Genomic DNA, 25,937 nt, shown 5'->3' on the forward strand with positions numbered 1-25,937 from the left:
AAAGAGCAACAAGGATCCACTAACTAATTGCTCACCTATCACGGGGGGTTATGTTCCAGAGACCCCCCGCAATAGGTGACAATCTGCAAAGTAGCTGCATTAAATTTTTTATTTATATATATATTTGAAGGCTTTATTAAACCCTTCCCACACTTCTATAAACCTTTCACACTCTCATGTTAACCTTTTCCACACTCTTATGAACACTTCATATGCTTAAACACTTTCTACACTCTTAAACCTATGTAATTTTAACAACATATAAAATTCTATATGGGTACTCACCAGTGAAGTATACTACAACTTGAATGATTAAAATCATAATTATTTAAATACCGACATACTGCAAAATGATGCAATTTAGCAAAACTCTGCAATACAAAATTAGATATTATTTTAAAAACCTGTGTTACAAAGAAGCAATAATAAGCGAACCACGATTTAGCGAGGGATTACTGTGTTAATATTTTACTTATTTTGAAAAAGCTGTTGTCCCATGTAATTATGATGCTCTATGATATATATACATGAAGATTATGATATCTTTAGATTACACACACATGCCACTATCCCATTGCCAGTGACAAATCTGTATGTCTCAGGCATGACATGTTTGATTTATGTATGCGTGCATGCATCCATCAGATATATGAGAAGGGGTAAAAGGGGGAATATATGGGGTGAGAGGCTGAAGTGAGTCTGACAAGAAGTGAGACAAAGACAAAAACACCCATGATAGCAGGAAATGGAGGTGGGTGGCAAGGACAATGCTAGTGAAAATAAAATTACCTTCCACTTAGTTTTGGCAAAGGTCTTCAACATCTGTGCCTTGACTGATGGGTGTATATTCTTATCCAGGGCTGTATTGCCAGAGATCCTGAGTACATATCAAATACAAAGATGTGACATGTCATACATGCACTGCATGAACACACCAGGATTGTTGCAATGGACTCAAACACCACACACATAGAACACTTAACAATGACTCACAGATTCTCAAATGACTAATCAATGTAAGAGGCAAAGGTTCGCATATTTGTGTCTTGCACATAACTGCCTTTAGAAATATTACAAAGATGATGACTGTGCTGGTAGTGGAACAGAGATGGTGAGAACTGGCGAGTGTCTGTGTTTAGGGGGAGCGGGGGAGTAGAACCTCCCACTGTAAACTTGACCTTGATGCTACCAAACCTTAGCATAATCCATTTCTGCTCTGTCATGTTAGTCTCCTGATAATATAAAATCTAACAAACTCATCCCTGTAAATGAAGGATACACTCATCATCTCAAGAATTCTCAGAGACTGCTGTCGTCGTTGAATTGTACTGAAATATTTTCTTCTTTAGTATGAGGCAAGGATGTTAGCATTAGTAGGCTTCGCAGTCCGACCGCTATCTTTTGGCTACGTTCAATAGCATATTCATACTCTCCTGCAATGCCAAGGTCGGAGGCTGTTTCCTGTATTCCTTGCCGGCTGTCGATCCCATGGATTCGATCTTTCGTCTCTTCTCCCGTTGCGGCGGGGGAGGGAAAACGCGGATGGTTTGGCGACTCGTCGATGCGGCAAACATAGCAGATAAACATCTTTTTTCACTTTCGTCTGCTCGTTTGAATGGATGACGACCGTCATCCTCCAACCGTTTATTTTACTGAGCTCTAACAGTATCACTGGGAGTTTATATAGCTTCGATCAGCCCTGTAAACAGGTGCTATACGCAGCGAAATTTGATGTGATGGAGACGAGATGTCGTCGCCAACTAGATTGACGACAAACGCTTTACCTTTACGACCATCCCCGCGCGGGCACGTGCACACCTACACATGCACAGACGGATACAGCGAAAACATGCAAGCACTACACTAAAATAAACGGCACTTATGCTACATATTATGAACGCACAAATTTGGCCACAAAACACACCGACAGAGCGACAAGTAATAAAAAACTGAACGTTGCCGACATCATGTGAATATGCGCTTGAGTTGGGGGTCAGAGATACCCCCCTCCAAAAAGAAAAAAAAAAAAAAGAGACCCTAGCCTGCAAGAAGTTGACGACTGCAATGACAACTGCACGCGACGCGAATTCCGCGCTGACGAGCGGAGCAACAGCAGCACGAGCCGCGTGGTAGGAGCAATCGATGGGACAGCGGCGACAGGCAGACAACACCGCGACCCGCAACCACCGCACAGCACGCAGCGACAGCCTTGACACGGCACCAGCGTCTCCGCCTCCAGAAGCTTCCGTGCCGCTCGTGATTTGTACCCGATAACAAACGCTTGCCACAGGGGAGCGGGTGGGGCACAAGCAAGGCCCGGGCTTACACTATTGATTGGCATGAATAAAAACACGTGCCGCCAGCCATCTTGCATAAAACTTCAGCTTTAAATAAATAACCGACAGTAGCCTGGCTAACGTAAAGTGAGTGATTGTTTGACTAATTGGTTTTAAATGTCACGAAAACGTAGATTAAAATGAAATAAAGGTAAGAAGTATGGATAGGCCGTAAAAGCCATTCGTAGTTAATTCTTTTTTAGTTTGTTTACTTTAGAAAACACCACCATTAATGGGATTTAAAAAAACTGAGTTTTACAAAACAATGATTAATGCAATGCTGCTTTTCAACTGACTTGTTCGCTGAAGCAGTTACCACAAACATATCTAATGTTTAATCCAAACGTTTCTGACATCGTGGTGGCAAGTGCCACTTGTCTTGACCAGACAGAGGCCATTAGTCCCACTGACCTCCTCCCAACCCAATCTCCTTGTCCAGTGCACACAACTTCGGTCCACCGCCACGAAAGCGATGCATCATGTTAATCAATTTTCCTTTTGTCCACCGAGGTTCACTCTCCACTGCTGTGTAGGCAGCCTTCTTGACAGATCAGAGAACCTGGTCGCTTGAACAGGAACTTCCCCTGAATGTACCCTTTACCCTTTCTCAATCAGAATCCAGAGGAAACTAGTAAAAACGGACAGATTTCCCCCTGCCCCCAAGACAAAAAGTTCTTACCAAGGGTGGGCGATGGCTTGCTTACAAGTGTACCTCTCTGCGGGATTTTTGCACATGAGATGGCGAATGAAATCTTTTGCTGAAACAATCAATAACAGAAGCTTTTATCGCGCGACATTGCTCCCACAACAGGTCGCACTCTCAGCGCTGACCAACGATAATAAAGAAATGATAGTAAAAACACTGGTTAACAATAGCATTGCTATGATACAAAACACATTCAGCGACTGAGGTCCAGGTTAAGGATACACAGGTATTGAAAGTTAAAGACAGACATAAATTAAGTGTAAAAGAATATACTTCATAAAATACTACATAGAACTGATTTGTGTTAATGCATAGTGGTAACAAAATGACTACAAACTATCAAGCACCTTATTAATCAAATATTCAACACAAAAGGTATACATATATCTTGATAGCTAATGACTTCATGCACAACACTCACCAGGGAGCCGCCAACATAAAATTACAAAAATGACACTTTGCAACAATAAACACAACGAAAAATTAATAAGTAAACAGATAAAAATGCCCCCTCTCTGCAAAAATAAAAGCATAAATCGAAATGTCGTTAGACTTTAATAAATAATATTATTATTAAAAAGCGAAAGCCAAAACTGAAAGGTACATGAATGGATTATTTAAAGACCTACCCGATTTATGACACATATAACGCTCTAAAGACTCATTTCATATCACTTATTAATGTCTCCACATGAAGGAGAAAAACGAATCTCGAGACAATTTTCCCCTTTCAATTCTCCGTTTGGGTCCGAAGTTTCTTGTGTCGTTGATTTTGTAGGACTTGTTGACTATAGTAACAGATCGCCAACTTTGAAATTAGATAACAATTAAAAAAAACTGCTGTGTTTCAGAAGCTGAAATTTACAGAATATATTTATATTCTCTCCATCGACCACGGTCTGTTTACAACTCGGACAAATTTGATAGGTCTAACATGATTATGTCTTACCAGACTCTGAAATCTCGTCCCAGTATGGGGAATCGAACTCATACTCGGCTCGCAGAATCTGTTTGAAAAGCTCCGCGTCGTTCTCATCGTAAAAAGGAGGATAGCCGCAAAGTCTGTTGAGAAAGGACGATGTGAAGTGACAGACCATTCAAATGCAATACTCTTTACGCCCAAGCATTAGAGTTCTGAATGTGACAATGCTTCTCCTTATAACAGGCTAAATACGAACTGCAAGATTTTTTTTAAAACTCATTTATATAGACACTTATTTTGTTAACATATTCTTAAGAGAGATGGTAACAGGCTGCTAATATTATTTTCAAGATTACAGAACTGATGTCTTGTCTGAGTACAATTCCTCTAATCTGTGTGCTCTCAAGGTCGCAATGCAGGATGTGAAAGCAGGAACACTCGACGAGAGACCTGTTAAGGCCCTTTAAGACTCACTGGAAGATGCTAGTGATATAATTTTTTTTTCCAAGTCAAGCATGCATGACCCCCAGGCTAAGTTGACAAAGAAAGTCGTCAGGACAGAAAACGATTAGGTGTATTCACTATTTTTAATTAATTTAAGCAATCGATTACCGAATGCAAGTTGGATATTTTTCTCAATGGTGCTACCTAAATAATCAGTCGACACAGCCATAGGAATCAAAACATGACTTACAATATATAGGCTATAACACCTATAGACCAACAATCCACTTCTTTCCCATAAGGCTGCTGAGCAAGAACTTCGGGAGCTGAAACAGAGCATCACAAGATTAAGACTACACACTTTCACTCAACTAACGCAGTTCTCCTTCTCTCTCTCCACACACACAAAGAGAGAATGTGACTGGGGAAAGAAAGGGGATGAGTGCGGCACTTACATGGGTGAGGGGGGAATTGATGTTTTACACCAAGCCAGTAATTAAAGCTATATCACGGCAAAGTAACTAGACATGTAAACAGGTGCCACATGCAGAGAAAGAATAGAATGTCTGACACGAGATCTGAACCCAGGAAAAACAATCCTCACTGGACTGATGACAGGCACTAACCGTTGCGTCACCGGACCGCCCAACACACCACAAAGCACACCCATGCAATCATCACACTGGGTAAATATTCTGTAACCAGATAGTGACGAACTAATTTTCTGTCTCGATGTTACGTATCACAGATCATCGCTAACACAGATTTGATCACAAAGCATTTGCAAACCGGTTAATCCAAAATACACCTTAAAAAAGTGGTATACTTTGTGTCCCAGGTATGCGCGCGCGTTTGGGTTTACAGGTGGGTGTGTAGCTGTGTATACCTGCATAATCAAATTAGTAAATGTACCCTGACTCATACAGCCTTACAAAACCTTAATCTAGTGCTAATCTAACACGATTCCAGGTTTTGGCAGCATCTTGGAACTAAATATAGTTTAGACGCGCGTGTCTTTACACACTTCAGGAACCCTTCATTTCGCTGTACTGGTAGAATGGGAGGTGGCCACACCGGGAGTGTTACCGTTGGGTACGCTGGAGTCGTGAAATCGACCCATGGAGTGTAAGGGCCAAGTGGCAAGGACTGTAGCATACGAGTACAGTAGTGCCAGCCAATCAATATGGCCGCAGCTCTCCCTCCACACGAGGTCAAAGACAGTAGGGTCACCAGATAAAATATGTCAGGTCTCCAGGATGCCGGACTGGAGTTGCTGCACATATGAGAGAGACGTTGGCAATGCGTTGCACTTTCCACTGTGTGTTGCGGCAATAAGTCAGGCTGGAGTAGGGAACGATGTTCCGCCAGCAAACGGTCTCTTAAGGTTACGGCTGTCTTGCTGGAGGGCTGCTACACGTAACGGGAATCAAGCGGACTAATGTGACAGCGGCATCCCTCATCACGCCTCGCCCGTTACTAAGGAACTGGTTGAGCAAACGTCACCAGCACTTGTCACTGAAATGAGATATGCGAGTTGCTTCCCTCCCTCCTTGATTGGCTCTCTTTCTCCTGTTTTTTTTTATATATATATAAGTCCAGCTCATCGCACCGGGTATGGACGATGAGACTCGACGACATAAATCAAATTTCTGCCACTCACTTCACGTACGTATAACGCCAATATCCCAGTTCAGGCTAACCAAGGATGACTGCCCGAACGGGGTTCGGCAACATTATGGAAATGGCAGAATTTTCCCGCTGACAAATCCTAATTTTATGAAACACTGACTGCTCTATATTCGCGCCCTGGTCTGGCGGGGAAAAAAATTTAATCCTGGTTACCTCGACCTCATCTTGTTCACAGTTCCTTAAGCTCTTCGCTCCATTCTCTTCTTTTGCACCATTCGGATTGCATGATTTCATGGTGTGCGAGAGAGAGAGAGAGCTCGCGCGTGTGAAAGATTTAGAAAAAGAGAATGAATGAAAAGTTTTCATCATTATTCAATGACGACGCCCCATAAAAAGTAGTCAAAGTAGTGCGGAGAGATGCAGGAACGGATAAACAAACACCATCTGATAGACTAAGACACGTGATCTTTTGGTGGTGTGTGTACTTTTGTGGAAAAGACAGCGACAAATGTCGACAACAAGTGCGACTGAAGACAGACGTGACGCAAGGATCAGCAGGCTGTCTGCACGTCGACAACAAGGCGAACAGCAGGCGACCTGTCGGGTACGGGCACTCCCTTGATAACAAAGGCCTGACGTCCGTCAGCAGGAAAGAAAACGCATTAAGCAGCGGGAAGGTGAATGACCGGGTTGAGGGTAGTCCTGCCTGTCTTTCCCTCTCAGCTCCGTCCCCATCACCACTTCCTCCCCAACCGCAGATCCCCGCAACTTCAAAACGAGTGACACCACTGAGCGTGATATATATATATAAACAAAGGAGAGCAATAATTAGACAAGGCAGACAAAAGAGTAAATCTGACGGCAAGGTGCACACTACCTCTGACAAAGTTACCTGATGAAGTATCTAGACTATGAGAAAGGAAGGTCAATGTCGAACCTCAAAAAGAAAGAAAGAAAAAAAAAATCCACAGCATCGCATTCCTATCAGCTAACGAAGGCCAGTCAAGAGGAAGGGGTCAGCCTTTAGTGGTAGGGCAGGAAACAACCAACCTGCTAATACGTCCACATACTTGAGGGCACCAGTGTGACAACAATGCGTAGGAGAATGCCTGATTAGTGTCAATTTACTATTCAAGATTTAATTAAAGAGTATGAAAACTATTTTAACTTATAAATCTGTAGTTTTAAAGGAAAAGTAACAGGGCCTTGCAGTAAACTGTAAGTGGCCACATCTGTCAAGGCGTCTCTCCTCCCGCCGCCCTTCAGTCCAGCAGTCAGAAAAAGAACAGGTCTTCCACTTGCTGACCCATGCCTTGTGTTCTTTGAACCCGTGAACTCCTGGTCGCAATATGAATGACTACATATTGGTAAAATAACGTACAACGTGTAGAGTTAGTGATGATCTCAGCGCATGCTGGCACGTCCTCGTGACTGACAGATCTTTCCAAGAAGTTCATACCAAATGTTCCCGATATGGAAGGTGGCAGCCGCGACGATTGCTTGCGTTTTATAGCTGAATGCATGACCTTAGAACCCAGCTCCCCATGCCAGTTACTTTCATGTGTAGGAATTTTGTAGAAATCTTTGTTTCGATTATGGCTCGATCGTAGGTAATGGTTAGTAGATGTAAGCTACTCCTGAGAATGTTTCCTCTTTGCTTTTTTGTTGTTCTTCTTCTAAGCCGTTACCGGGCTATTTTCTAAAAAAAGAAAAGAAACTACGTAGAAGAAATTGCTACGCACTTCTACTATGCAGAACAAACATGCCAAACGTTTGCAAGCCTAGGGAAGGAAGATTAATTCTACAATTGTTTCACGACTTCGCTACACTGACACCGACATGAATACGCTTAACTCAGATGAAGCGATAGATCAAAAAGTTGATAACATGACAGCTGGAGGAGGAGTTAGCGGCAGAGAACACCCAGGGCGAAGTTGAGTGTCCCGACTAGTATTCTGAAGATTATGTATATTAATACTTATCGCATGCACGCATAAGGGTTTGTGCGTACGATCTATCATGCAGTTAGTATTACGTTTTCCTAAAACAGAACAGACCTCGCATGAAGCAAGCTGACTTATCAACATCGATGGTAACGCGTATGATCATGAAAGCAAGCACGTGTCATGCAGGTGTTCATCGAACGACAAACGACTTTCAGGTTTCCGTAACAGAGCCTGAACATGAGGCAATATGGTCGTGACTTTGAAAATTAATATCGCGTGAGATTTACACATCTGACAGATGGCTTTGGGTAATCGATTCTACCCACCCCTTTACAACCCTCGCTGACGTCTCGAGGGAGTGACTGTGTTGATGTTGTGAATCAAGTCGTAATGTCAGGCTGCGGCTACAAAACAATGTTACTAAGTGTGAAACAACAGCAGAGCCGACATTCGAACACCGGCATGTGCCGTGGGTACTACCCGATCATCGTACAAAAGAAGAGTGTTTTATTTCCACATCCACGCGTCGAGAAGACAAAACCTAAATGAAGCCTTGTGCGTTGGCAAGACTGATTTCGTTCTACCTTGTCAAGTCTTGCCAAAGCAACGTGGATACGCCATAAATCAAGCTATTCGAGTCTCCTTAACACACGCTCGTTAATAACACAAAAAAAAACACTGCCCAGTGCGTACAAAGCCTTCTTTGTTCCTAGTCGAACATGCGATTATTATCAAACCAGAGCGACGCGACATTTATTTCTGAGGGTAATGCAAGCCTTCCTTCCTCCTGGACGAAGAGAATACCATAAATAAATAACCCGAACACACTCATCGCTTGTAGCGATTCCATTCGCTCCACGAAGACGGCAGACACTGAAGGCGAAATAAAGGCAGGGTCTCCAGTAAATGAGAGGGATAAAAGAAAAGCCCCCTCTGTCTCAGAAAAGCGGGTGCATACAGATTGTACGGCGACGGCTCTCATAGGAGGTGACTGCTGAAAGGAGGGCGTAATGGACCGAGCCTTCGCGGCACAACAGCGGTGTTTGTGATCGGACAACAGCGGGATGGAGAGCGAAAACGAAGAAAAAAGTGATCTCCTCTTCCCTCCCTCTTCATTCTCCTTTAACCCTTTCCCCTCCCTTATCGCGTCTTTTCCTCGTGTACGAATACCAGGGAACATTTATTTTGCCATTTCTGCCTACGGACACATGAGCAACATGGCGACACCAAGCGCCGTAGTAATGAAAAAGAAGTAAGGATTCCCCGGGATCGGCTGCAGACCGGAAGCGATGCGGAGTCAAGTAACTGGAAACAGACTTAGGATGATGATTCAGCCATGAGTACAGTTCACATCTATAGCTGCACAGGAGTTTCTGGAGAGGGGAAATTGATGTTTTTCGCCGAGCCAGCAACTAAGACTATATCACAGCAGAGCAGCCAGTCATGTAAACAGATGCCACATGCACAGAAAGAAGACTTAATAGGGCTGCAGATAAAGCAAACCCCGGGGTACAGAAGAACCTCTGGTAAATAACTATAGCAAACTACGTAGGCACTGAGCGGGAAATGACACTGGATGGTAATCTATCGCGAGAAAAGCTTCTAAAAGAGAAAAGTACAGGAGACACTCTGGCTCCAGTGCACAAAGGTCGGCCCACGGTCCTGCTCTGACCGGCCGTTTTGCAAGTTAAAAGCTGCTTCTGTTACAGAATAAGATCGAAGATCCTGCATGTGGAAACCATTTGTTGAGCCTCTTTGGCTTTAAAAAAAAAAAACATGGACCTTGGAACTTGCGATGATTTGTGAAAAGCAGTTTCTGAGCTTGATGCCTGGTGCGCATGGAAGAAGCAAGGGAGGGGGCGAGGAAGGGAAGGTCAGAAAGGGAAATCTCCATCGCAGAAAGGCTGGTCGATAGGCGGTCTTTCAAGCTATTACGGTTTTCATTTACAACACAATAAGACCCCCCACTTCATAAAACAAAGGAAACCTCAACTTCTCAGTGTTTGTAGACAAACCACATAAAAGCATACGACCAAACTACTAGACACAACAGTTAAAAAAATAATCCAATGGAAAAAAATACTCGATGATAAATCTGAACGCAATTCTTTTTTGTTATTTTTTCATCATCATCATCATCCATCAATCAATCAATCATTCATCAATCATTCAATCATCATCAATCATCATCAATCATCATCGTCGTCGTCGTCATCGTCGGTCATCGAGATAGAAAACCAGCGATTAAAACAAAATGAAACGTTACGGGGATATAATGGCGGTTGGAGGAAACTTGTGGCGTCCAATACCCAAAGACAGGTCAGGGTTGAATTTACATAACTGATAGGGCTGGCTGATAACCCAGACCTCCTAAGAGTTTTCTGCGTCTGAAAACTCTCAGCAAGGGCTACTTTACATCATGCGATAGTAGGAATGAAGAATGGCAACTTTTAAGGTCCATTCATCTACATAAAAATGTATCACCAGTTATCATTTGAATGCATATTAACAATAACAACTCTAACCCACATGAGCAGTGTTGGATCTTTATGTTTAGCTGTAAGAATAAATAATAACTGCAAAATTTGTCAAGAGCATACTCACACCCATAAGGTGCATGCTCTTAGCACTTAAGAACAAGAACGAAACATGGACAGTGTACGAGGCACAGGAAAACAAACAACATATAAGCTGGCGGATATGGAAAGGGAGAGAGTTCCATTGTTTCGCTGCACAATAACTAAAAATCATGTGTCCATGTGTTGTTGTTCTGGTGACAGAAAGAGTAAGAAAACGATCATCAGAGGAGGAGCGGAGTTGTCTAGGTGGGACCGAGGAAAGAGCTTCTGCTGCGTTTTCTTCCTCTTTTGGGTTGGAGCTGGACTGTAATGTTATTTTGAGGTGCGAAGACTGCGAACTGTTCGGATTTATTGGCTCCGCCGTGCTTCACTCGGTTCGGCAGCGACCTTGAACTGCATTGAACAAACTGAAGTGGCGATCACCCTTTTGCAGCTTCACATGATAAAATTCATTCATATTCTCCAGATTACTCAATATCTTCTCAGTCTTCTCCTGATGTCACTCACCTTATTCTCTGGAGTCATTATCGTAAAATCTGCAGTGATCGCCCTTCACTGTCAGAACACAGCGAGTCCTCGCATTGTTCTTCGTTTTACATCCTTGTTTCGCGACCTTGTTTGAGTCCTATGAGTCCACCCTTGGCTGAGGTACTGCACTTTATGTAGAGGGATATACATTTCGCACACTAGTGTAATCTGAACAGAGCGATGAATACCACGAAACTCCTTACATGAGTGAAAAACAAGATTATATGCATAAGCTACAAGTGTGTGCGTGTGTGAGAGAGTTTGAGTGCACATTGTAGCAAAATCAAGATTCGCTTCATCGTCATAATGCTTCTTGAGGAATGGGAGAAAGGTGCGAAAGACAGGAGAAGGTGGGAAGAACTGGTGTTTCGCGCCGAGCCAGTTGCTAATTTTATATCATGGCCGAGCAGCCGGCTCTGGAAACAGGTGACACAGGCAGAGAGAGAACAGCTTGCTTTAGACAAAATCTGAATCCACGATCCTGACTGTATTGGTAACAAGCGCATAACCGTTGGGCCAACAATCGCACCAGGAGGTCAGGGAGGTATCACGATCGCTTCGCTTTAGGTCCGGTTACGCGGCAGCGACCTTAGGAGTGAGAAATCCTGAATCAAACCTCTCCACCCTCATCCACCCCACGACTCCACAAACTTCTACGCCTATCTTGGCAACAACGAGGGAGCTATAAAACTGGTTCTCGCTACTCACGTTTCTCATTTCCTTGTCTTACGAATATCAGTCAAAAAAAAAAACAACAAAAAAAACCAAACAAACAGAATTGTACATTGTCGGATACACCTATTGCTTGACTGTCAGCAAAGGTGGTCACTAATCACAATGGAGGAGGGGAGGAAGGAGGAAAGACAATATTCTGCACGCATCTCGTTTTTTCTGTAGTAATGTTAGTCCCTCCCCGCCTTCCCCAGATCCCCCCTTCCAAAAAATAAATAATTATTAAAAAAAAACAATAATACAAAGTGAGCACTTGCGTGTTATTTCTAACTTCTCCGGTAATACAGAATGTGGGAAGTGCACATTCGACTTAATATTTGGCTTGTGAGAATTTACTGATAAGACTCAACAAGCAGCACTGGCCAACTCCCACTAGGTATGAGGTCTGCTTTTTTTATGAATTATGGCTTGCACAGAAAAGCGCAGACGATTGGGCAGTTCACAATGAAACTATACGAGAGCGTACCGGTAGTGATGGACGTGGGTACAATCTAGTGTATGCTGTAGGAGTGTCTAGAGGAGACGCCAGAAAAAGACATAAAATGCCCTATCTAATGGGAGAGAATCCTCACACTCGCGGAAAAAGAACGAAAGGAATACATGAAGCTTTTCGCACGCAACATCGCAAATTATCTCAACCTGCATCTTAGGACTTCTCTTAACCACAAAACATCAATAGGTGCACATAAACATGTCAAACAGACGGCAAAACAAGTTGAGTCTAAAATCCCACACACACACACAGCCTGATCGCACTTTCTTGGCTGTCTGCTCAAGACATACAAACTTCCCACCATATTCTCGTGGGACGCGGGGAGAAGTGACTGGCGAAAATCAATGAGAGATAGAAAGGAAGCACGCATACAAAGTCTGAACCACAAAGAACTTTTCGCCGTTAATAATTCAAAGTGCCCTACAGATGATACTTGTTGGCTCCCCAGTTGCAAGAACTCCACGCCTTCAGGAAGGCACGGTCGCAATTTTACACTCAGGACAAATTCTTGGCGATATGAGATCTTCCACTGCTCCTTGCGTGGCAACCAATGGCGAAATCTGCGCAGTTTCCAGAACGAATGGAAAAAAACCCGCTTCACTTACATGCACTGTTTCTTCTCAGCAGCTGCCAGTGATGTGATCGATAGTAGTCCCGTTTCTTCTACAGTCCTCTATAGAAAACCACGCCAAGGGTTTCATGGGTAGCATTCGCGTCATCGTTAATCTAGTGTGTGCGTGTGTGTGTGTGTGCGCGCGCGCGTGCATATATGTGTCGGGTTATTTTATCTTTGATTTTGTGGTTTTGATATCCATAGTCTTTCCACGACTCTAGCTTTAAACATTTTTAAGTACAATGAGGATTTAGATACGCTGATGATGTTTGTAGGATCTCAAAGAGGAAACATACAAGATAAAGTTTGGAAATCTCCAAAGCACATAAATTCTCCCCTGCTTCTTGGAAAACAGTCTCAGCCAAACGCAAACCCATACCACACTGAATAGCGATAGGCAATAAAACCAGTATAAAAAGCCACACGCGAAACCGTAAAACACGAAGGAAAAAGAACTCATAAACAGCAACATAAAAATCAAGGCGGAGATTCTCATCATAGAGACAGCAGCATGACGTGAAGAAGACGTGATTTCATCGTAAAGAAATACACCTTAAACAGATCATAAGTTATCATTTCACAGAGACAAACTCGTAATTCCAGAAGCCTGGATGAGACGCAAACTCAATAAACTGCAGAAGATAACATTGTACAGGCAATTCTTTTTAACTGCTCGATTAATTATAAATATAAGCGGAGTAAATGCTAGTGCTGCTAATGTTGTCTGTCACGTGCCAACAGCCGCAAACAAAGTACGTGCATTGTTGGTTGGCGATGATAATCAAGGACTGCCCCTCGCGTTATATTTTCACTCGACAATCCTAAACCCCTATGTTAGACATACAAATATGGTAATTTGTAACAACACGCCTTACTTACACCAATGATCAATACAAACTTGAACACGCACACACCCTTCTCTCAAAGAGAGAGAAAGAAGGGAGAGAGAAGGCGCGCCCGATTTTACTAAATGGAACATGACTACAACCAGATTTTCTTAGATATTCACGATGTGGAGGAGGAATATTAGAGAGAGAGACGCAGAAGTGTAAAGGAGTACGTGCGAGAGAGTATAAAAGAAAAGAAAGAAATAGAGACAGATGAAAGACATGAAAGTCACGTTGCTCGGATCATTACTTCACACTCTTCACATTTTCTTGCAGACGTCGAGTCAGCAAAATTCGTAAAATTAGTTACAAACAGAATTTTCTGGCTCAAACCTGAAAAGTCTCTCACTTTGAAATGATCTTCTTAAGCTCGCCTACAGCTTTAAAAAAAGTAAAGTGAAGCTTGTTAGATAGCTGGGCGTGAGAGGGATGTAACCGAAAAGCATGCAACCTGAGTAGGATCTCGAGGTCTACCCTGTTTCAAGACCAACCTCACAAGCCTTCAACGATTTTCTTTACCACTCTTAGCGCCAGTGTCCCCGCTCTACAGACTCTTAAGAATATTTCTGTAATATATACCACGCGGTTATTAATGACTACACCAGGCCTAGGATCGCCAGCTGATCACAGCAAAGGCGCTCGGGGGAATCATGTTACGCTGACTGATTCCATCTTAAACAATTAGACAGTTATTATCAAGGAATATACAACTGCATAGCAGAGCTAAGCTCCATCAGCTTACACGGCGCACCAACGTGAATACAGCTCTGTTCAGTACACTCAACTCTGTTGCAGTGTTACATGTCTATCCCCACTGGTAATTGAGCCACACATGTTTTGTAAGCTTATTAATCGTCTACTACAAATCCGGTAGACGAGAATCAAAGATTACACAAATAAAAATATCCGAATAAGCTCCTCGGTAATTTTCAATAGGAAGGCACTGTAACTGCGGTTAGTAGACTTGACTGTGGAGAAGTAGTCGACGGTTCTAGGCCTGCTTCGGGGTGTGCCTAGAAACTACCTCTCACTGAAATGAGCATGTGATTTTATTAGGGAAGGTAAAAGTGACAAAAGAAGGCTGGGTTTTGCCTTCTTTGACAAAGTTACGTTTACAGCGAGGTAATGGTAGAGAGCAAAAGTGGAGAGGTGATGATCTGATCATTGCGCTGTCACTTCAAAAGAAACTTGTCTCAAATGACAAAGCAATTACATAAAAAAGCTATTACCATTGAGTAAAATAATATAAATAAGAAATTAAAGTCTGACCGAAAACCAAGTCAAAAACGCAATAAATGCTTTATCCTCTAAGAGAGAAAATTACAGTTCACGGAGGGGATGAAAGGAATTCTGTGATCGAAATTTTTGAGCCTGTTGTGAGAAATACAAAGACAGCTGTTTTTATTTTATTTCCTATTTTCGCAGACCACCGGATAGTAAGGTACTCGAGATGAAGACATTGCCTTAGCTATTTCATTTTAACTGTCAACAACTGAAGAAAATAAAAGTCGCTATGCAATCGCCCAGCCGGCCCCCGAAGGCAGTAAAGCGTCCAATTTATAAAAGTTTTAAAAAAGACAAAAGGAAGCGAAATAAAAATGGTCACTGAATTAGGTCTGCTATAATAGCAAATGCCAGAGGCGACAAAATGACAGCCACAGCCTTCTGCAGAACACTTCTCTCCCGAAACAACTGCAATTTGTCTTGCGTTTTTCGTGACCACATGATTGTGTTGATGCAAACCTGGTGGCAGTAGCTTTTCCAGCTGCTCAGCTCCAACGTCGTTCTTATTGCCATACACCTGCTCATGTCGAGTGGAAGGTCCACAACGCCCCAGGACAGAAGGAGGCATAAACGCTTTTATATCTTTTTCCTGTATTATACATAACTTTTACCACTGCTTCAGTTAAGATGCATCCTTGGCCAGACACCTACATGTTTAAAAACCAGTGCAGATCATATGGTCTAAGAGCATAAGTTCCAAAACAAATAAATCAAATCGTATATGGGAACGATGACAGTGGATATAAATAGAAGAAAGAAAATGGAAATACAGAAAGAAAGAACTGGCACTCGATGTCCACTTGCACACGACCGTTCTGTCCACGGCTTTCTCAAAAAGGAAGAACGAAAGGAACAAATATCCAAAGACCAGTCGTACAACTCAGTCTTTGTCATCACGGCATTTAAAAAAATGTATTTTTTAATATGCAGAGACATAGTTTTTTTTTTTAAATATCTACTCACCAACATAGCCAGGTGTTCCGCAAGCCGTAGCCATTGTTCCCGATCCTTCAATTTTTGACAAGCCAAAGTCACTGATCATTATTTTTGAATCATCTGCTGGGCTATAGAACAACAAGTTTTCGGGCTGAAAAAAAGAAAATAGGAACAAAGGAAGTAAGCTTTCAACAAAAAAAAATCCAAATATCTCCCAGCTACTCGCTAAGGGTATTTAGCATAATCCTTAAGTGAAATGACAAATAATAGGGATTTTGCAGATTTGAAAAGTGAAATGTGGAAAACTAGGGTCAAAGTTGTTGTTTTTTTACAAAAACTGCCATATTTCTTACGGATACTAAACTCTGTTGCAAACTCACGAAAAAATAATGAAGACTTTTTATTTAAATCGCTTCATCGTATTTTTCTTTCCTTCTTTCGTTGCAGCTTTTAAGACTTCTAGTCCCAAAGAACAGCTCTAATAAATGTCACAGGGATACTCTACGATAATTTATATAAAAGCAGGGAATGAGGAAGAAAAAATGACTGAGGAAAAGGGGGAAAGGAAACTAAAAAGAAAGCGAAAGAAAGACAAATGAGGCAAAATGCAGGTGGCATGTATGTTAACAAGGTATTAACCCTTAATCTAAAGACCTCTAAAGGAACAAATAACACGATGCCTTTATAAAGCAGAGTCGAGTATACAAGAAATAAAAGGCCTCTTTTGTAGAGACCACTTACTTTGAGATCTCGATGTACAACACCTCTCTCGTGCATGTAGTCGACTGCCTCTAGAATTTGTCGGATGAGCATGCTAGCGTCTTTCTCTGTGTAGCTACCCTTCTCTACGATGCGATCGAACAGTTCTCCACCCGTAACCCTTTAGACAGTGCGGACAAAGCATTCTCAGAAACATGCATAGACAATAATCTCTATTACAAAATTATTCCTCCACCCAAAATACCGGTGACTTAATATCTACAATGACAATAACGGTAAAAGACAACACTGCTATTGCAACAAGTTACCTTACTTCCGGTTGTAACCAGCTATTTGTTTTAGCATCTGCCATGAAATGATTCAATACAAATCTCTCAGGTGATAAACAACACAGGTCTGTCATACACATGACACGCCCTGTGGAGCATAAAGTCATTTTCGGTTATAACCGAATTTTCGGTTACCTAGAAGTGTTCCTTTCTTTTGTAATGACCTTACGGCATGAGTTCCAGAACAACCGACAACGTCTATGCTACACTAGACGAGTGCGCATGCGCATACGTAGATGTTCCTCTTAAATGTATTACTGTTAAGAAGCGAGTGATTTACGCGTGCTACGTTGAAGCTGTAGGCAGGGGACGGTGAAAGCATCCGCGGAAAAAGCAGCACACACTTTTTTAAAATGTTAAATTACCAAATCCCACGAATAACCGCAATTTTTTCTTGTTATTGCCTTTTCATGTTCGCGAAGCAGCTCGAAGCCCACACCATGCATTTTGTCAGTGTGGTCACGTTGTCCCCCACGCCATACTGTGTCTAAATGGAGAAGGAAGAAGAAAGAAACGTTATGGTTCGATTCCGAGTCTCGGTTTTTCCGCGCCTGACACACTACTCTTTATTTGCAAAATGGAGAGCTGACGCCGGTATTTTCATGAGCTGTCTTCAATGCGTTTTTCCTTCCTTGGAAGACTCATTACTGGTTCTTCCCCCCCCCCCCTGCTGAAACAGTAGGAATATAATGTTTTTAATACTCTCATTCTGCAAGAGAACTCTCAGCCGCAGATTTAAAAAAAAAATAAATAAAAAACTCACAAGCCGTTGTCAACATCACGAAAGAAAGTGATATCTTCGCCAAATCATTCTGAATCATTTGCTGGTTCTCCAAGAAAATATTTTACACAAAAGTGTTAGATCGGCTTCGGCTACATCTCTTTTCCCTTCTCCGCATTCCATATCACACATACTTCTCTATAAGTCCTACACAAACAGTCTGTGGAGCGAAGGAAGTAGCGATGGTTGTTTATACTCTTCAATTAGTAATCTGCAGAACTGACAGATGTGATCAAAAATATTTCACAGTTGTATTTGGCTCTCGCAAGTTTCAGAAGTATGAAATGACCGACGAGCAAAGACCATCATGTAAGCTTCAGACGGAAGTCATCTGTCGATGACAGTTCGTAAAAAGTCGGATATAGCATTTTTCTGCCCTTTCTTAGACTCTTGTCAGATGAACTCATTACCCGACGTGACACCATCATTCCTTCCACGATTTTAAAAAAAAGCCTTCCTCATAGCAGCAAAATTTAAATAAAACCTTGAAAACACTGTCCGAAATGATTTTGTCTTGCTTCAATCTTCCAAAGCTAATGGGGAAAAAAGAAACACCAGGAAAGATTCTTTTATTTTATTTTTTCCTCCCTGTTCTTTGGCACTGTCTCCTAATCTAGCTCCACTCTCATCAGCCGCATTACCCTCTAAACAGAATCAGAAGTTGCTTTCATTGTAGGCTGGCACGCCGAACTAGCAGCAAGAACAAGCAAACAAGGCAAAACAAAGAAAACTTCATGTTTTTGAGAAGGCTGCATCGTTTTATTTTCTCACGATTTTGCCTCAGCCGATTGTTACAAATGATGTTCACACTGGAAAGGCTTCCTCGCGTACGGGAGAAGATATTAAACGTCTAACAATGAAGTGTTATTCTTATTCTCTCATCTCTTCTGTTAGCTGTAAGAGTGTATTGCGATTTATATGTTTTTATTAGGTCGTTTTCCGACGGGCATTAACTGCAATGCAAATTGTTTCAGGTGGTATTCATTACATCTCACTAGCTTCTACAAATAAGACTGCCTTTGTATTAATTTATAGTAGATACAATAGGAAGTGGAAAGATGGTGTTAATGGCGATATGACCCAAGCACCTAGTCACCAACGAGACGTAGATACTTGAACTTGCAGACTAATGTCTCCATCAACCACAGTCTTTGCTGCACTTTTGACACGTTTGTTTACAGTGTGTACGTGCGATGATCTCTCAGTGCGCAGTCAGCATAAACAAGCGCTAGCTACAGAAAGCATGCTGAAAAACCGAGCATCAGCGAGAGACGCTTCACACAAACAACAGCGACAAAAGATGACTAAAGGTGACACACGGCTGATCCTTCGTAATAAATCCTTCGTCTCTTTGCATTCCCCTTCTGCGCTTATATATATAATAGCTGAAGATAAATGTAGAAAACAATAACCATCCACGCACTCTCCTAACGAACAGTACAGGCTTAAGACAGTCCCAAGCCCTCGCTCAACTACTAGAAAATATAGAACTAGCTGGAGTTGGATCATGCAGGCAGGACCAAAACAGACGCCAAATGCGTCGCTTAAAGGTAAAGGTTGTCCTCTAACTTTTCTTTAGGTCGTTGGGGAGCGAGGCCTCACTTTTCTCGTGAACAGCTTGATGTGAGAAGCGCCGATCTCCTCTCCTTCCCCAACTCTATGAAGTTCTCTAAGAAGTCAACCCCACTGCCGACAGCTAAGCCGACTGGGGCAAGTTTGCATGTCATGCCACATGGATATTGAATAGCTTGCCTCTCGATTCGGACGCTAGCGCTCTAACCACATGGCTATCCGCTTCTGAAGTTAATGTTCCGTTGATACTACTCGCAGCACCGAGAAAACTGACACAGCTGCGCTGGTCACGCTTACAAGCACTTTCGAAAAATGTCTTATTTCCCAAACCACAAGCTGCTTTGGCGTCTTCAACGGGCAGAATGTTCGTTACATCTTTTTTCCCCACTCTTAAAAACAATTCGCGTCCTTCAGTTACCTAATGTAATATTTGGTGCTGACATAATCAATCACGAACTCGACAGACTCAATCGGAAAACACGGTCTGCTGGTTTCCACACTCCTTCCTCTACCCCTTTCTCAATATTTTAAAAACGTATCTCTCCAATGCGCTGCAGACGTCCTCTGTGACAGGTAATTAAACGAGTGTGAATCCAGAACATACAAGAACAAAAAAAAATTAAAATATTTCTTTCCATTTTCTGCAAAACAATAGAGAAATCTGTCAGTTCACCGTGACACAGCCCTCATTCTCCCGATCTCCGTCAAAAAAGCGTGCTCCTCTACTACCTGAAGTCTTTCACAGTCTTCATCTAAAGATTAATTTAATCATTTTGTACTCTCGTTGATTTTTATATTTTAATTTGCAAGTTTAACGTTTTCTGTCTACCAGAAACGTTTATTTTAGAACAAATGACTCAGTTTTTAATTATACTCACAATTCCATGACAAGGTAAACGTGCGTTTTGTCCTCAAAAACATCTCTCAGCTCCACAATGTTTGGGTGTGTTAATCTGGAAAAAATGCAGAAAGGATAGAATAATGAACATTTTGGGAAATATTACTTCGAAGAAACTAAGAAACTTCTATAAGAAATAACTACTGACAAGACCTGCTTTAGCACTTGACATCTACTGGCAGCATAAAAAGATATATTACCAATATATGTGATGATAAAAAAGCTCCAAATCAAAATGGCTTATAATCTGATTTTGTTCGGTCTCTGTGAACTGATAACACAGAGAACTTACTGAATACATATTCTGTGATAATATCCGTCGGTATATTCCCAAGTCTGATTGCAACCCTTCCATGGTCGAATTACCTTATACCAGTTTCTGTGATTTTGTTCCTTCACTTTTCCGGTACCAAATTACAGCAAAAACCAACAAATATGACCACTTTTGTAAACTTTCGATCTACCTTAAAGTAAAAATATATTTAGCTCAAAGTTTAAATAAAATATTTCTAGTGAAAATCCGTTCCATGCAATCTGAAGTTATTCAAAGAAAACCGACATTGCGCCCGTTTCATGGAGCCTTCAACAATAACACTTTCTTACTCTCCCTCCCGTGTAATTTAATATTGCTCACAAACTAGTGTAGCCAAAAAACAGGCAGAAAATCCTGAATTTCAGCAACTGCACCAAGAAAACACAGAACAGAACAAAGATTCGTCTTTTACTGCTTCTGCTCATGACACTTCATACATGCACGCACGGTGTCCAGCACTCACGGTCGTTCAAGTAGTATATTGATATATCTGCCGAGCACCATGACGGGTATCGGTTACCAATATCAAGACAGATTTTCATTATGATAAGCGAAAATGGCAACACAAAAGCGTGAAAATTAGAGTGGGGACGCCTGTCATACAGGTGCAGTTTTCAGCCTAAAGAGGTTCACACATTTCTGAATCCAGCATACTTCAATATAAGACCTATACGCTTGTGTACAAGCAATCCGACAACTCCAGTAACAGCGTAGAAGCTGTACACGATGTCTCTTATAAAAATGATATGTAGGACCGCGTCATCAGTCGACCGAGGAAAAAAACTGACTTGGAACATTTAAGAAAAAAAAATAGACTGGTCCTGCTTAACGCCATTCAAGACAGTCTAAGTGGCGAATCTTGTCAGAAGCCAGTTCCCCCCTACACCCAGTACCGGCAGATTAGCAAAAGCTGGTACGAGTATCAGTACTATTCAAAGGAAGTATAAATAAGTGAATGCGAGAGAGAGAGAGAGAGCACGCACTTAACAAAATATTAATAAGACATAGGTCCACGGACACAGGACTCAATGTTTGTGCGTGCGCACAAGCTTACGCACGTTTCATTGTCTGACTGGTTTCAGGTCGCGATCCCATACATCAGTTCGTGATTCATCGTTTGGACATGACAAGTGGGGCGGAAACGTGGCACTGTTATCGCTTGTATACCTGCGCTGACGCTTTATGAGGTAAGCCGCAGCATCCTCGTCTAGACTAATTTTAGCTAGACAGAGGATAAGGGGGAGAATGTGTGCAAGCGCCTGTTTTGTTTGCGAGTAAAAGCCTCAGAGCACGACGAGAGTCTTCAGGGAATGATAATTAGAAGAGTGTCCATTAAACTTCTGCGAGAGTGCGCGATTGCAGCCAGTGAAACTGGCCAATCTCAGTCCCGCATCCCTTATGTCCGAGCAGTTAACATGCAAATCGCAAGATGCGGTAAGTGTATGCAGTTAGGACCTGAACGGGTAAAATGACCTTAAGTAATAAATGTATTATGGAAGCCAGAGTTGGCAACAGAATGTTTGCAACCATTTACTCTGTTTTTAAAATATTGTTTCCCAGGTAATTTCCTATCGGTCGCAACGTACGAAACTATTGCGCAAAAAGCCATTTGACAATCACAGAACTGCGCAGCATTTCAAAATGGCACTAATAAATACTACAGAGTTAAAGAACTAGAAAAAAATACTTTCGATATTACTTAACAGTGACGTAAAGAAGAAAAAAGTTTTCAGTTCGTGAACATATTATTTTGAAAATGTAATAGGTGATCAAGTTGTCTGTTCTCCAAGAAATGATACTTCTTTAGACCAAGTAGTAACTCTACAAACCATTTACTTTCTACTTTTATTTCATTAAAGTTTCTTACATTTCATTTTTTTAAATTATTATTGCAATGTACCAATTAAGTCACCAGTGGTGTTTAAATGCAGACATGTTTACCTCATTCTTACACAGCACTAAACCATCGTTATTTAAACGAAGTTCTGATTCAAAACAGTTCTCTTCGAACAGCTATGATACAGTTCAGCCTCAAGACTGTCAAATTTACAAAGCAAATTTCACAAATGGAGGCTATTTTATGATAGGCCATGCGAATGCAAGCGCCAGCATGGCGAAACTATTTTTACAATATGCGTATTACCATCTTCGTTGAATCTGTGATACAAAATAAAACCCTTCCTATGAACTACACTGGCTCTTTCCTCCTGTCTTTTCTTGTTGCAGGGAGAGCCGTTAATTTAAAGCCTTCAAGAGACATGACAAATTCAAGAATGAATAGACATATTTAGGAATAAAACAAGTTCGAACGACTGAAGTGACGGAAATACCGGGGAAGCAGGATGGCGCAATACTTGAAACCTGAGTAAGGATGAAATGTGGGGAGGGATGAAACCGATTATAATACCAGCGCCATGACGACGGAAACGCTGGAATTCAAAATGTCGTGATATTTTAACCGTTAAGGTGACGTCTATGCTAAAATACCGGAATGATGGAACACGTCAGCCGTCGCGGTTAGAATTTTTACACCTAGGCAACGGAATCGGATTCTTCACGAATGAAACCGAAATCAAAGCGAGTAGCTCCGTTGAAGGTGAAGGCAAAGGATTCCATCTTGATGCGGAGGTCTTAAGCTCTGTGGAGAAGGGAACACACGGTAGCGGTTTTGCGGCTGAAATACTACCTACATGGAAGATCACTTTTATTTGACTGACAATGGCAAGTCTCTCTTGAGCCCTCTATTTTTCTCTCATCTCCTTTCTCTCAGACTCGCACTCGCGCGCGCACACACACATATACACACACGAAACCGCGCTGTCTAGCCGTACAGAAGGCGGAAGCCAACAGAATCCATCAAAGCCACAAAGCACAAGCAATCAAGTTTGCCGGCTCAATGGATACGTTTTCAGCTTGGCATCCTGGGATTTTCTATCTGCCAACCCCGAACCCACGTCAGGACGGAGAGCGCACAGTTTATCAAACATGCCCATAAGCATAATCGCTGTAGACAGAGCTAGAGGAAGGGGGTCACAGAAGCCTATCACAAGTAACCTTTTGAGACAACATAAATCAGCTGTTCCATCACCGTTCTCGTCTCCAACCGCTTTAAAACTTCTACAAACATATACGCCTATTTCCACGCTGCAGGCGGCCAACGCCATAGGGCCAACTTGGAGAGAAGTGAAACAAGCCAACAGAACGAAACTCTAAAAAAACAAAAAAACAAATACCCCTCCCCCTGTCAGAATCATCTATTTCTGTATCGAATGTCCAGAAAATTGACTTTTGTAGAATGAGTCATCGGAACCCAATGTCAGTTCTATAGAGCACATCTTGACAGCGCTACATGATTTAGCACTGGTTACAATAAAGCCGTCAACATGTCAACGAAGGAACGGTTGGGAGGGTGAAAAATAATACAGCAGCAACATTTTATTACGTCTGACTGTACAAAACATCCCCGCTCTGAAACATTCATAATTCTCAGCGTGAATTTTTCTGCTTCTTGCATCTGCCCTCATTTTATCGGTATCACTGAACAGATTGCAAGTCAGTTATATGGTTTTGATATTAATGAAAAATAATAAAATAAAAATTTGAAAAAGGAACAGATTTTTAGTTTATTTACTACTGCAGACTATTGATTATTGATTAGAAAGGATTTATTGTGTCGCAAAGCACAATAAACCACCTTTCGGTAATATCATTTAGGCATGATCATTTTATACATAAATGTAACAAGTTACTTTGACAAATCTCCACATTTTCAAATGATTTAAATGACAGGATGATAAACGAACTAAATGTGGCAAAAGATATATTCCCGCCACTGTTAACGAATGCATACACAATATTTCAAATGATTAAAAATATTTAAAAAATAATAACAGACTGTAACAGATGTGTACACACACACACACGAAAAACGAGACAAATGCCATAAAGGCAGAACAGCGCCTATCAACACTAACAAGTTCATGCTGCATGACAATCTGAAGAAACAAGAATCGAGCAAGATACCAAAGATACCTTTCAACAGAAAACGTGAAAGAGTTAAACTGCATCTTTCAATTGATTTCTGCTATGATTCTGGTGAAGCGACGACCCATCCTAAATCTTGATCATTCACACGAACGATCACGATTCCAAAACCTCATAATTTTGTATCGTGCTGCCAAGAAATATATTTTCAGACTTTGAAAGGTTTCAATCCACATGACTGAAATAACTTATCATTAACATTTCTCACTGTAGCAAGACTTGTTTCCTTCCGTCGGAAGATCGATTTATTGATAAAACCTGTCAGACATGAGCAGAATGAAGACGCCTAGAGCAGCAACTTAGAATGCTCCTAGTATTATTTTAAAAAGCGCGAGCATCTGTTTTCACAAGAAACCAAAGACTGTGTTTTACTTAAAGAATGCAGCCAAGTTACCCGTTGTGAAACATGAAGTACATATGTCCTATAAAGACTGTATATGCAATACACCCACAATCACATACAGACTTCTCGAATCAGTAGTTTAAGATCTCATGTAGGGTTGCTATGAATGTTAGGTCTGTGTGTGGGTGGGCAAGTAGACGTAAGTAAGAATGCTTATCATATGTATCTCTTCAAACAACCATCCCTCAAATTTGAAAAAAAAAGAAAATTTCAATTTGATCATTTTTCAATGATATGCTTGTTGTATTTCACAATGCTTCCCATGGGGCCATGCATCATAAAATGAAATCAATGATGACACCAGGAACATGGTCATGGCTTCCCGCGAAGTCTTCACATGCTTCACCTCACACGCATAGCTACAGCTGTCTCCACGACTACCATCGGTTCAAACAGAAGAATCAGCTTAAGGTCAAATCGAAATCTTGTGCTTCACACCAGACTTAGCAACAGATTGCGCTTTCTGCAATAAAACCGCACGGACGCACGACAAAACACTTCTCTGATTGTCTAAAGAACTCACCGTCTGAAGTCAACAAAAAAATGGCGGCGGTGGGGCGAGAATAAATGACTAAAAACACTCTGAAAGTGATGTATATTAAAATAAGTATACTGCAATAAAGCTGATGGTGCACACACACACAATGGTGTCTCTCTCTCTCTCACACACACACACTAGCACTGGGAATGTCATAACAGAATGAATTCTGTGAAATGCTGCCGATGCAAAGTGCTGGGAACTCGAAGAAAGGTCACTTGTTTGGAAAGCCATGACTCTGCATAATGTCATCACGACAGTGACTCAACGAAATTTCACACATATTATAGAGATGAAGACTACT

The 25,937-nt window shown here is 41.6% G+C and overlaps 1 protein-coding gene across 1 annotated transcript in view; it reads right to left on the minus strand.

Annotated features, from left to right (window-relative positions):
- The window catches only part of LOC112571965 (calcium/calmodulin-dependent protein kinase type 1-like), a 45,230-nt gene that overhangs the window by 8,392 nt on the left and 10,901 nt on the right, over positions 1 to 25,937 (minus strand). The window contains exons 3-9 of the mRNA XM_025251410.1: positions 20,316 to 20,390; positions 16,777 to 16,915; positions 16,063 to 16,186; positions 4,659 to 4,734; positions 3,992 to 4,104; positions 3,016 to 3,094; positions 790 to 877 (exon numbers count right to left, since the gene is read on the minus strand). Of these exons, the coding sequence (XP_025107195.1) occupies positions 790 to 877; positions 3,016 to 3,094; positions 3,992 to 4,104; positions 4,659 to 4,734; positions 16,063 to 16,186; positions 16,777 to 16,915; positions 20,316 to 20,390 (694 nt within the window). The remainder of the gene's footprint in view (positions 1 to 789; positions 878 to 3,015; positions 3,095 to 3,991; positions 4,105 to 4,658; positions 4,735 to 16,062; positions 16,187 to 16,776; positions 16,916 to 20,315; positions 20,391 to 25,937) is intronic.

The sequence above is a fragment of the Pomacea canaliculata genome, linkage group LG9 (assembly GCF_003073045.1).
Source record: "Pomacea canaliculata isolate SZHN2017 linkage group LG9, ASM307304v1, whole genome shotgun sequence".
In the NCBI taxonomy this organism is placed as follows: domain Eukaryota; kingdom Metazoa; phylum Mollusca; class Gastropoda; order Architaenioglossa; family Ampullariidae; genus Pomacea; species Pomacea canaliculata.